The sequence below is a fragment of the Tetrahymena thermophila genome (assembly GCF_000189635.1).
Source record: "Tetrahymena thermophila SB210 genomic scaffold scf_8254697, whole genome shotgun sequence".
Classification (NCBI taxonomy): Eukaryota; Ciliophora; class Oligohymenophorea; order Hymenostomatida; family Tetrahymenidae; genus Tetrahymena; species Tetrahymena thermophila.
In genome coordinates this window covers 218,632-232,020 of record NW_002476463.1, presented here as the reverse complement: position 1 = coordinate 232,020, position 13,389 = coordinate 218,632, and the positions used below count along the sequence as shown (strand labels likewise).

At 20.9% G+C, this 13,389-nt stretch overlaps 5 protein-coding genes across 5 annotated transcripts; 3 read left to right on the top strand and 2 right to left on the bottom strand. All coding sequences in view use genetic code 6, as the record gives it.

The window, feature by feature from the left end:
• Positions 1-773: 773 nt before the first annotated feature.
• TTHERM_00091770 (transmembrane protein, putative) lies at positions 774-1,883 on the top strand (the record flags this gene model as incomplete). The annotated part of the gene is made up of 1 exon (XM_001012829.1): positions 774-1,883. The coding sequence occupies one exon, from the start codon at positions 774-776 to the stop codon at positions 1,881-1,883; it is 1,110 nt and encodes a 369-aa protein (XP_001012829.1).
• An 863-nt stretch (positions 1,884-2,746) lies between these two features.
• On the top strand, positions 2,747-4,892 carry TTHERM_00091780 (ankyrin repeat protein, putative; the record flags this gene model as incomplete). The annotated part of the gene is made up of 7 exons (XM_001012830.1): positions 2,747-2,980; positions 3,034-3,132; positions 3,183-3,281; positions 3,332-3,430; positions 3,523-4,390; positions 4,452-4,715; positions 4,783-4,892. 7 exons carry the CDS (start codon positions 2,747-2,749, stop codon positions 4,890-4,892), a joined length of 1,773 nt encoding a protein of 590 aa, XP_001012830.1.
• Positions 4,893-5,238: 346 nt separating this feature from the next.
• Positions 5,239-8,677, bottom strand: TTHERM_000091779 (cyclic nucleotide-binding domain protein; the record flags this gene model as incomplete). The annotated part of the gene is made up of 12 exons (XM_012796728.1): positions 5,239-5,332; positions 5,546-5,635; positions 5,914-6,003; positions 6,290-6,379; positions 6,644-6,733; positions 6,979-7,068; positions 7,372-7,461; positions 7,544-7,633; positions 7,762-7,851; positions 8,037-8,126; positions 8,286-8,375; positions 8,598-8,677. 12 exons carry the CDS (start codon positions 8,675-8,677, stop codon positions 5,239-5,241), a joined length of 1,074 nt encoding a protein of 357 aa, XP_012652182.1.
• Positions 8,678-10,011: 1,334 nt separating this feature from the next.
• On the top strand, positions 10,012-11,018 carry TTHERM_00092790 (transmembrane protein, putative; the record flags this gene model as incomplete). Its single annotated transcript, XM_001012832.3, has 5 exons — positions 10,012-10,218; positions 10,291-10,362; positions 10,420-10,519; positions 10,605-10,713; positions 10,805-11,018. 5 exons carry the CDS (start codon positions 10,012-10,014, stop codon positions 11,016-11,018), a joined length of 702 nt encoding a protein of 233 aa, XP_001012832.3.
• Positions 11,019-11,584: 566 nt separating this feature from the next.
• Positions 11,585-13,012, bottom strand: TTHERM_00092800 (hypothetical protein; the record flags this gene model as incomplete). Its single annotated transcript, XM_001012833.3, has 4 exons — positions 11,585-11,819; positions 11,870-11,955; positions 12,010-12,161; positions 12,229-13,012. The coding sequence occupies 4 exons, from the start codon at positions 13,010-13,012 to the stop codon at positions 11,585-11,587; spliced, it is 1,257 nt and encodes a 418-aa protein (XP_001012833.2).
• Positions 13,013-13,389: the final 377 nt, after the last annotated feature.

Below are 13,389 nucleotides of genomic sequence, written 5' to 3'. Positions count from 1 at the left end.
ATCTAAAAAATAAAATCAAATAAATAAATAAAAAAATGATAAATAAATATAAAGTAAATTAGAAAAATAGAAATAATAATTAAAATTAAAAGAAAAAATAATCAAATTAACATTAAATCAGTAAGCCCTACATTTTTAATTTTAGAATCTGCTTTTTGATAACAAAATTTCAATCATCGCTAATTGATTTAATATTTTAAATACCTTAAAATCATTTTATAAGTTAAATATGCATTTTTATATTTTTGAAATGAAATATTTAATAATAATTTTTAATAAATTTTGATTTTAGAGAGCTTTAAAACAAGTATTTTTTTCAATTTGTTTTTCATCAGAACAAATTGATGATGTAATCAACAAAATTGGATTAAAAAAAACATAATTTTATATTTTTATTCTTATCACGTTAGTTTTTGGAAAAAAATAGGAGAAAAAGATAAAGAAAATTGGAATTTTAATGATGAGAAAGTTTTGAAAACTTAATTATAACACTAAAATTTTTTAATTAATCTAGAAAATTTAGATATTTAAATAATTTACGAAATATTAGTAAAGTTTTTAAGTTTATTGCAGAAAATAAATGAATAATTAAAGGAAGAATCGTAGAAATTTAAATGAAAAAAAAGATAGGTTAGATTGTATGAGCATATTTAAAAATTCATTAATTAATAAATCATGTAAACTAATTCTTATTAAAAAAATATATTTAAAAATCAATATTTTTAAAAAGTAATTAATTAGATAAAAAGCTAGTCGTTTAGAGTATATTTGCCATGACGGATACCAAATAAAAGCTAATAGATGATTTCAAGAGCTATGATTTTGCTAATAATAAGGATTTTTAAAAGTTCCTCAAAGAATTGTAGCCTCCTGTTCCTGAATAAGCTATGGAGATGATAAAGAGACATTGGTATAAAAGATTCATCAATCAACAATTCGAACCAAATTATGATGGTACTCTACCTGATTTAGATGATTTAGAAGAAAAAGAAGAAGGACATACTCACAATGGCAAAAAATGTGAAGGCCATCATCATCATAAGGAAGAAAGTAAGTTCAAATCTACTTTAAAGAAAGTAGCTTATTCAGTTGAGAACTATCTGAAAGTAATATTCATGTTGACATTCTTTAATACTAGAGTTGTAGCTCAATATGCTTCTATAATTATTTGTATTTTAGCAATAATTCGTTAATTAAAACGCCCTCGCTATACCAAATAATATGTTTAGCAGTTAGCTTAAAACTAGTTTTCTCAAAATTTGGTTTACATGCTAGTCTTCGCATTTCATAGTGACTCACGTAATGTGTTTTTTTACTTCCCTTTAGCACTGCACTATTGGATTGGAATATGTGAGTATTTAAATATTTCAAAGAATAAATTATACTACAAAGCAGAGAAATTTATTACTTAAACACGTTAAAACAAAGATAGAATTATGCTTTTGAAAAGTTAATACGAAATCGTATATTTGTTAATACTTTTTGTTGAAATCTTTTTCGGACTAAGCAGCATCTTTTTAGTTATTTTCTACTACAATTTCTTGAAAATAAAGTACCTCATAAACACAAACACACAACTTGCCTTCTAAAAAGTAAACAACTCAATCAAGGCCCGTATTTCTAAGCCAGGAGTTCCTAAATTTGTAGGAAAATTATATGCTTAGGTTGAAAGATTATTTTCCTGGTTGGTAAAATACGAAAGTAAAACACCTGATAAAACAAATTAACGTGAAAACAGCTCTCCAAAATAAGAAGTTAAGGAAACTTAAGAAGATAAAAAATAAAATACAAGCGAAACTACAGCAACATCAACCGAAAATAAATCTGAAAATCAAGCCTAAGAATCAGCAAAAACAGAAGAACAAGAAAAAAAAGATTAATGATTTTTTAGACTTTTTTTAAAAGCAATTTTATTTTAAGATCAAAACAATTAATCATTTTATTTTCATTTTAGTTTTATAAAAATTCGTTTTTTAAAAAATGTAATTCTACTTTTATTGTTTTTGTTGAATAAAACCTTTCTCATAAAAAATTCATTTAAAATAGTAACTAAAAGTTCTTTAAACAAAATTTCATAAAAAATTCATTTAAAATAGTAACTAAAAGTTCTTTAAACAAAATTTCATAAAAAATTCATTTAAAATAGTAACTAAAAGTTCTTTTAACCAAATTTCATAAAAAAATAATTTAAAATAGTAACTAAAAGTTCTTTAAACCAAATCTCGTAAAAAATTCATGATTTTTGAATGGTATTTTTCAAGTTTTGATCATTTAAATCTTTTAGGATAATTTATATGGAAAAGCTATTTTAAATTAATTTAAAAGTTATTTTTTATTTTTTTAAATTGATTACATTTAATTTTGTTGAAAATAATTTTTATTAAATGATTTATTTAATGAAATAGATTTTTGCTTTTTATAAAAATAAATATTTTTTTGAAAGCTAATATCTTGCTTAGAATAATTATTGATTATATCATAATTATTTTTTATAACACAAACAAGTTTTAGACATTCATAAATTAAAATTTTAAATTAAATTAGAAAATAATTTCAAAGAAAGGCTTATTAAATTATTGTTATGAAAATAATTTATTAATACATTTCAATTATGATTTTACTTTTAATTTCCATTTTAATAAGAAATTTAATTGAAATTTTATAGAATAAAATAAATTAACAATTAATTTATTAGTTTATTATATAGCTATCACACATAAAAATTTATTATTTATTGCATTAAAAAATGAGTAATAGCTCAGACTTAACACAAGAGATTTAAGAAAATTAAATTCACTAAGCTTTAAGAACTTGCGATATCGCCGAAGTCAAAAAAGCTATCCATTTATAGAAAAACAGAATTAATGAGAAAGATGGAAAGTTAGGTTGGTCTCCTTTGTACAAAGCTGTTTTATAAGGAGACAACTAGATAGTAGAATTTTTATTATAAAATGGAGCAGATCCAAATATTAAAAATAAAGTATTATTTTAGCTACTAACAAAAGAAATAATATATTTTTTTTCAAAAAATAGCTTGAAGATACTCCTCTCCACTTATGCATTGAAAATAATTACTTTGAGATTTTTTCAAATCTACTTAAATACAAAGCTGATCCTAATATAAGAGGACCAGTAAGATAATTCTTTTTTGATGAAGTTTATTATATGTTTTTTTAATTTAGGAAGGAATGTCTCCTCTTCATATTGCTTGCTTTCTTTAAAAAGAATAATTTATACTTAAACTGCTTGCTTTTGGTGCTGACATCGATATTAAAACATCTGTAAATATTATATAAATGGCAAAATTAAATAATATTTTTTATTAACATAGAATGGAATAACTCCTCTCCATATCACCGCAGAATCAAACAACCCTAGAATAATTAAAATATTGTTAGACAGAAACCCTAAAATAAATTCTATGGATAAAGTATCATTTATTTATTTTTATATTATCAAATTTCGCATATTTGATCAAAAATTAATTTAAGATTTTAATTTTTTGAATTCAAATTAATTTAGGATGGTAAAACCGCTATCGATTATTGCACTGATAAAAATTGTAGAGAGATTCTAGAAGAATATGAAAGTAATTGCATGAATCCATTAAATGAATCAATCATTAGCTGCCAAAGTGAAGTTAGCTAAAATAAAAAAGTAGATACAAGTAACATAAGCACATTTAGCAACAAGTCGAAAAAAATAAACTTAATTAACACCTCTCAACTTCGTTAAAATTGGGATTTAAAGATTTAAGGCCTTAAACAAAACATCGATGAAATAAAAGACATAAAGATAGAAGTTAGTAAAACTCTAGAAGAACAAAAAATAAAACAAACTCAACGCAACAAGGTTCTTTCTGAGATAAAAAATAAAAAACATTAACAATAATACTAAAATTACGACTTAAATGACAAAGAAAATTGCTCTTCCATAATTAATTTCATGGTTAATGATAACACTTAATAAATTTATCTTGATGTTGATAATAATATTTAAAATTAAAAGCCTTTCTATTCTTCTAACTACGAACTGCCTTCTATTTAGGTAAGTACAGACTTGGAAAAAGATTAAAATCAATAAAAATATACAAATTATTAAAATGACTTAAAAGCTCAATACAATTAAACATAAGATGATCAATACCTAGATTATTCTAATGAAAATGCAATTAAGTATTAAATCAAAGAAAATAAAACTATTAGTATGTGGTTGAGGGAAATCAATTTAGAGTGTTTGTTGTAGAATTTCTTAGATAACAATGTCTATGATAACTAATCTTTACTTAAATTTTTGAATAATTCAAATAATTGGGATAAACTCTTGGTTACCCTCTTTGGAGTAGATAAATTTGGTCATCGTCTACGTATCATAACGAAACTTCATGAAGGTTAGTTAGTTAGTTAGCTCATATTAAATTTTAATTAATTTAAAAATTATAAATTAAATAGATTGTGGAGTAGAAAAAAGAAGTGGAATTTTTAGTCTTAAATATAATTTAGGAGGTATAGAGCTACCTACAATTTAAGCATGGCTATAATCTTTAAATTTAGATTTATACATAGATTTATTCTTGTTATCTGGTTTTGATGATTTAGAGAGCATGATGTTCTAAATGACAACTAGTAACCCTATAACAGACAATATGTTATTTAAGGAAGTTGGTATCTGTGATCATAACTCTAGGAAAAAAATTTTAGACTCTTTAAGCAGAGGTATATAAAAAAATATATATTTTTATTAATTTTTAACATTTAAAATATTTATTAACTAATATTCTAGATTCTCATAATGCCTAAATGGTTGCAGTGCCAAAAGGATTTTGTGGTGGATTTAATTTTGAAACGAGTTCTAATCCAAATAAATGCGAAAATAAATGTTCTATATTTTGATAAATTACAATTTTTTTAATTAAATTTTATTAATAAGCTATAAATTGCAAGTTTAAAGTTAATTAATATTATAATATATATATAAAATCCTTGTTTGCTTTGAACTTTTTAATGTAAATAAAACTTTAATAAATTTTGATTTTACCTTAAATCTTTGGAATAATAAATTATCTTTTTTTTTATCACTTAACAAACTATGATATTTATATACATATAAATAATAAAAACTGTTAGGCTAAATTATTGTATTACAAAATATTATTTAATAAAATATATTATTTTCTATTATTCAAATATTTTTAAATTAATTCATCTTTTTTTTTTTTCGGCACTTACTTTTTTATCATCATAAGAAAAGTATTATGAAGTCAACTAATCTTAATGATTTAAGGCATATGCTTTTTACTCTTAATTGTTATGATTTATTGATTTAATATTTACTTTTAATATAAATTAATTAGTGTAAGTTATTAAAATAAATTAAATACAATAAAAGTTTTAAATTAAAATATATATTTTAAATTAATAAATAAAAATCTTAATTGAATAAACTATAAAAAGATAATAATTCAAATAAAAAGCTAATTAAAAAAGTTATATTCTTTGAAATTCAATTTTATATTGAACAATATAAGAACATAAACTATTTTTACCTCATAGAAAGTGTCAAATTTAAGAGATTAGTGCACTTTGCTAATCCAGAGCATAAACCTGATGTACCTTGATTGCCTATTTCATTGTAACTTTTAAATATTGAAAATAAAATATATTATTAATTAGTTTGTTGGAAGGAAAAAATGAAGAAAAATATGAAACAATAAAAATAAATTAATTAATTATTATAAAAGCAAAATTTAAAAATGAACAACGAGCTAAAGAAGAAAAAAAACACAAGCAAAATAAAGAAGAAATTAAAATTAATTAAAATAAAAAGTTAATAAATAAATTAAAAGATTTTATTGTTTTAAATTTATTTTTTCATTAAAAATTTGACAATCTAAAACAAATAGAATGCTTTTACTTTAATTTAAGTGTCAAATTTGAGAGATTAGTGCTATTTGATAAACCGTAACCTAAGCATAATGCACCAGTTGCACCAATTCTATTTTCACTTTTTTAATATTAAAGAAAAATAATTAATTAGTGTATTAGAATGAAAAAATGAAGAAAAATATGAAATAATAAGAATTAAATTAATTAATTAATTATAAAAGCAAAAGTGAAAATGAAAACATGAGCTAAATTAATAAACAAAGAAAAAGAATTGCAAGAACAATAAAAAAGAAAAAAAATAATTCCAATAAAAAACTTTTCAATAAATTAATAAAGTATTTTTGTTTTAAATTCATTTTTATAAATAAAAATATATGAATCCAAAATAAATAAACTATTTTTACCTCAGATAAAGTGTCAAATTTGAGAGTTTAGTGCACTTTGCTAAATCTAAACCTAAATTTGATGTACCTTCATCACCAATTTAATTTTCACTTTTTAAATATTGAATAAAAAATAATTAATGAGTTAGAAGGAAAAAATGAAGAAAAAATATGAAACAATTGATTAATAATAAAATTAAAAATTGAAAATGAAAAAATGAGTTAAATTAACTAAAATAGAAGAAAAAAAAGCAAGCAAACTATAAAAAAAAGAAAAAATAAATAAAATATAATAAATAAATTAAAATATTAATATTGTTTTAAATACATTTTTATATTAAAAAATTTCACAATCCAAAATAAATAAACTGCTACCTAATATTAAGTTTCAAACTAGAGAGATTAGTACACTTTGCTAAATTAAAACTTAAGCCTGATGCACCTTCACCACCAATTTCATTCGAACTTTTTAAATATTGAAAAAAAATAATTGATGAGTTAGAAGGAAAAAATGAAGAAAAAATATGAAACAATTAATTAATAATAAAATTAAAAATTGAAAATGAAAAAATGAGTTAAATTAACAGAAAAGAAAAACTCAAGCAAAATAAAGAGTAAAAAAAAAAAAATCAAATATATAAATTAAATGAGTATGAATTCAGTTTTATATTAAAAAATATTACAATTCAAAACAAATAAACTGTTTTTACTTAAGAAAAAGTGTCAAAATTGAAAGATTAGTGCACTTTGCTAAAGCTAAACCTAATCCTAATGCACCTTCATCAGGAATTTAATTTTTACTTTTTAAATATTGAAGAAAAAATAATTAATTAATTAGTTAGTTAGTTAGTTAGAAGGAAAAATGAAGGAAGAATATTAAAAAGAATAAGAAATAATTTGATAAATTTAAGGCAAGTGTTGAAAATAAATAAAAAATTATTTATATCAACAAAGAAACAAAAAGCAAAAAGTAAAAAAGAAAAAGAAAAATAAATAATATCAAATAAAAGCTAATAAATAAATTAAAAGAATTAATTATATTGCTTTAAATTCATTTTTATATTAAAAAATATCACGATCCAAAATAAATAAATTGTATTTACATAAGATCAAGTGTTAAATTTGAGAGATTAATGCACTTTGATAAGCCAAAACCTAAGCCTTATACACCAATTTTGCCAATTTTATTGGAACTATTTTTGAATAGAAGAAAAATATAATTAATCAGTTTATATTAAAAAATATCACAATCGAAAACAAATAAATTATTTTTACTTAAGATAAAGTGTAATATTTGAGAGATTAGTGCACTTTCCTAAATTAAAACCTAATTCTGATACACCTTTATCACCAATTTAATTTTTACTTTTTAAATATTGAAGAAAAAAATATAATTAATTCATTATTAAAAAGGGAAAATGCAAAAATAAAAAGAGTTAGTTATACCGTTTTAAATTCATTTTTATAAAAAAAATATCAAAATCCAAAATTACTTAAGCTTTAGTGTCAAATTTGAGAGACTTGTGTTCTATGCTAAACCAAAACTTAAGCTTGATGAACCTTCATCGCCAATTTTATTTAAACTTTTAAAATATTAAAGAAAAAATATAAATTTAATTAGTTAATATGAAGGAAAAAATTAAAAATTAAAAAATAGATTGATTAATAATAAAATCAAAAGTTATAAATGAATTAAAATTGTTACAATTTTTTTAAATTCATTTTTACTTTAAAAATATTACAATTTAAACAAATAAACTGTTTTTACTTAAGATCAATTATCAAGTTTTAGAGATTAACGCACTATGCTAAAGCAGAACCTAAGCTTGATGCACCGATTGCACCAATTTAATTTTCACTTTTTAAATATTGAAGATAAAATAGATAATTAATTAGTTAGTTTGATGGAATAAATGAATAAGAAATATGAAATATTAAGAAATAAATAAATTAATTATAAAACAAAAGTTGAAAATTAAAAGATGAGTTAAATTAGCAAAGAAAGAAAGATTTTTACGTAAGACAAAGTGACAAATTTGAGAGATTAATGCACTTTGCCAAACCATAACTCAAACCTGATGAACCTTCATCGCCAATATAATTGTAACTTTTAAATATTGAAGAAAAAATAATTAATTAGTTAATTAGAAGGAAAAAATGAAGGAAAATATGAAATAATATTAAATGATATTATAATAAAGTAAAAATTAGAAAATGAAAAAATTTACAAAAAATGAAAGAAAAAAAACAAAATGAGTAATATATATTTTTTAAAATTGATTTTTACTTTAAAAAATATTACAATACAAAATTAAATAACTATTTTTACAAAAGATCAAGTGTCAAACTTGAGAGATTAGTGCATTTTGCTAAATCAGAACCTAAGCCTGATGCCTCTTTATCACTCATTAATTTGAATCTTTTTAAATATTGAAGAAAGAATATGATATTTAGTAAGTTAGAAGGAAAAAATGAATAAAAAATACGAAATAATAAAAAATAAATAATTATTTTACAAAATAAAAATAGAAAGTTAAAATTAAGTTAAAAAAATAAAAAATATTTGGATGAATGAAATGAATGAGTAAATATAAGAATTTCTTTTAGAAAAATATTATTAATAATAACTTGAAAATATAAAAATTATTAATAATAATACATTAATAAATTAAATATACCTCAGAACAAGATCAAGAATCTAATGAGATTAAAATGAAGAATTTTAAAACTTTTTTATTAATAAAAATAAATTTAAAGAATATCCATAAAAAAATAAATAACTACTTCTTGTATATTTTTAAAACATGTTTTCTATTATGTCATTTTTTTTCTTCAAAGACAATTTAATAGTAATTTTTGGAAATTGAATTAATTAATAATAGGTATATAAAATATTTAATTTAGTTTTATTTCAAATTAATTTGTATAAAAAGAATCAATAAATTAAAATAATTTTCAAATATGAATTTATAAATTTGATTTTATAAAAAATATCACAAAAAAGTTTGTGTAACTAACAATCATTGTTAAATCTTAATATTTCTATTGAAAATATAAACTTAAAAATATAGTATGATTTTGAGATGGAAGTCATATATTGAAAATATTCTATTAATTACAATATTTATGTTTAATAAATAATTTTTATTAAGTAGATTTGTTTGTTTTAGTTCTGTAATGAGGGAGATATTTATATGTATTAAAATATGTTTAAAATATTATAATCTTTCTTATAATTTTAACTATTCTCAAATCCTATTAGTTTTTTTTGAAATACATATAATTTAGGTTGTCTGAACCAAATAAGCTCATTTATAAATATAATTAAATACACTTTTAATAAATAGATTATGCATTTTTGTTTTTTTGTTAATTAAGATAATTTTTTTAAAATAAACTAAATATCAATCATAAATTAGGATATTTATTAGCTAACATAAAAAATTTAATAGTCAATACATTTAATGAATTTATTCATTTTCAGAATGTAAATAGGAAATTGGAGGTGGGATTAACCCTGGACTGGACCTGAGATTAATTTTTTAACATGAATTGCAACACATATTTTCCTTATTTTAAAAATCATTTTTTTATTATTAATTAGTAATACAAATAAATAGTTTTACAGATAATTATATTAAATTTTAAAAGCCTTTAGTTATTAACACTAAAATATTAAATTTTTTATTTAATATTCTAAATTTGAGCGCTATTTTTAAAATTGTGTGCATGCATTTGATTGAATGGAAAATATAGTTTTTAAACAATATATTAATAATTATAAAGAGGGAACGAATAGATAAAAATTGTTTGCAAATCTAATTATTTATTTATTAATTAATTAATTTTGTAATTATTTAGTATCTATCAATTTAATATATTAATTAGTAATAATTTAAAAGCATTAAGTAATGAATCAGTACAAAGAATTTTCTAACTAAAACTATATAGTAAACAAATTAAATAGATAGCATAGCATGATTTGATTTTAAATTAGCCTTATTATTTTCTTAACAAAATAGGAATTAAGATTTTCAAATAAAAATGCGAGAGAGCTCAGCTAAGATGAGGCTATGATTAGATATAAAAGAAATGTAAATCATAATTGATTAATAATATAGAATGTGCAATATTTATAATAAATAATTAAGAACTACATTCTTGGCCGCATATTTAGTTATGACATTGACTCTGATGGATATTCGGAGGCTGTAAACTTTGATTCTCATTCATTAAAAAATGTTTCAGAAGGTAAAAATAAATAAAAAAATATATTTTAGCTTATTGAAAATGTAAACATGTCAAAACATTTAAATAAATAAATAAATTAAAATAGAATAAGTTGAAACAGTATAAAAAGAATTAGAGGAAGTAAAAGAAAGACATAGAGAAAGTTTTGAAGAATTCAAAATAAAGCAACAATAATTTAAAAAATATTTAGAATAGTAAATTGTTTTATTTGAATTGAATTGAATTTAAAATATTAGTTTAGAAGTGTTTGTTTTAATTACTTAGATTAAACTCACTAAAAAATAGGGCTCACCACTTTAAAGATAATGAAGGAATGGATGATTTTATTTAGGAGTTGATGGATAAATAATTATTAAATATAGATCATCCCTTTTTCAAAAAAAATTCACCCTTTTACTTGTAAACTGATAATAAATTTGTAAAAGAAGTAACACTTCCTGAACATAAAAGCGCATTTAGAGAAACTCTCGATGAAACATAGTTTGCAAAATTTGAATGATAAAATGAATAAATAATCAATCATTTTTATAATAGTTTAGATGTACCAATTATATATTTATATTTCATTGTTATATTTTATTATTTATCTTTAATTGATATGAGTAAATTTACTTTAAATTTCAATCATTTGTTTCAACTAAACAAAATTCATTTCAAATTAAACAATTCTAATCATTTTTATATAAAATGTTTTGCTATAGAAATAAATACATAAATAAAATATTTATTTTATATTTTTCATAAATTTAAAATTTCTTGGTTTATTTTGAAAAAGAGAATTATTTTTAATTGTTTCTTTAGATTATTTACATAGATAGGTATTTATTTGGTTTATAGTCAACTATTGGCAAGCTAAATTTTCTTAATTTTCTATTCTCAAGATTTCTTAAATTTTAATTTGATTATAAATATTCTTATTAAATTTAGCTAGTATTTGTAATAGTAGTAGTATTTGAAGTAGTAAATTTATATATAATTTTTTTATTGTTAGTAAGTAAGTATATATACTTTTAAGCCAAAATCTGTTTCAAATTCCAAACTTTTGTCAGTTAAATTTTAATTAGATCAAAGTATTTGGCTATTTAGTTTACTCTTTTTTAATAAACTTTAAATAGTTAGCTCATTTTCTAATTGGCGGCTTTTGTATTAAAACTCAATATATTTAGTATTTTGATTAAGAAATAACTAGTCTTGGGTCCATGTATATTTTTTATCGTCAGAATTGATAATCTCTTAGCTTCCTTTATCTTAGAATATAAAAAGCAGCGACTAAGAGAAAGTTGTAGGTTGCAAATAAGGACTTTTAATTTAGTAAATAATTAATTTGAAATCTTTTTTAAATTATTTTACTTTTGATATTCTATCAGCTCTCTGTCGAAATTCTTATTATCAAGTATATGGATTTTGACCTTTCCCATTATATCTACAAGAAAGCACTATTTGTTTAACAAAAAATGAATAAATAGTAAATAATGAAAAAAAATTTATACTTTAATTGAAGTAGATTAGTTTATCATAGATCCTTCTATGATTTTTTTTGCGTTGGAGTAGCTATTAAATTCTAATAGACATATATTTGAAATACCATTTTATATAGGATTTAATAGCGATAAATCCCTAAAATAGTACATTTATTTGACTTCTATTGAATTTATAAGAAAATATAATATATTATTTATTTAATTTGAGATTATTATTAATTAAAATACTCTTTATTTTTGGAAATATGTTGTTTATATCGTTGTTAGTGATACATTCTTTGCTTGAATTATAGAGAAGAATGAATTTTAGATACACTTTCCCTGTTGGTACCAGTTGTTTTTCAAGTGTGCAAATGAGATTTTCATAAGTCTTTAAGTCGCCTTAGTAGTTTTCTTTTTCTTTTAGCAGCAATTCTAATGCTAATTGTGTCTTACCTTGCTTGTGGTAAACTGTAGCAAGATCTTTAAGAGCAGAGTCTCTTTTCTAATTAAACTCTAGACACTTAGTGTAATAATAAACTGCCTTATCTAAATCCTAATCATTCAGCTCACACTTCTTAGCTTCTAAGTAAAGATTGATGTTCTCGCTAGGATATTAGCAGGCATTGCCACTCTAATTATTTTGGTCTTTCTTGCTAAGATCTACCACTTCTTTAGGAGAAAGATTGGCCTTTTCATTAAATTCATTTGATAGTTGGCTGCTAAATAGATTGGTTGGGTTTATCTCAAGAAGTCCTTACATAGTTGCCTGACAAATAGGATTTATCTTCATCCTAATAGGAGTTTTATGAATCTAAGTCATAGAAGTATAAATATTTTCGTCTTGTTAAAAATCTTCTAACTCAGTATGAGCAGTATGTTCATTAACCAACCTGTCTTGTTTGATATAAGATGGATGCACAAATCCAGAGTATTTTATAGGATATCTAAAATTTTAGCATGTCTGAGAAGGACTTTTGTTCCCTTAGCTCATATATTAGTGGGTGATTTCTCTAAAGTAATTACTATACATTCCTCTACACCAATCCTGTAATTATTTATTTTTTATTTTTTATTATTTAATAATTTTCAATATTAAAATGATACAAATAATTTGTTGAAAATATTTAATATGTGATTATATGGTGAATCTAAAATTTCGAATTCAATATGAGTAAGTAACAAACAACCCTATATATACATTCATAAGAATACATTAATAAATAGATAGACGAATAATTTCTTACTAAAAATTAGTTAAACAAAATAATCATTTTTGATAATAAAGGAATGTATCTTCTTTTATTATTTTTTTGTTATTAGCTTGCTAAGTAGAACTATTTCAATTTTTTCTTTTTACTTTCAAAAGAGTTTTTACATAAGTTTTATTAAAATAATTTATTCTTTAAA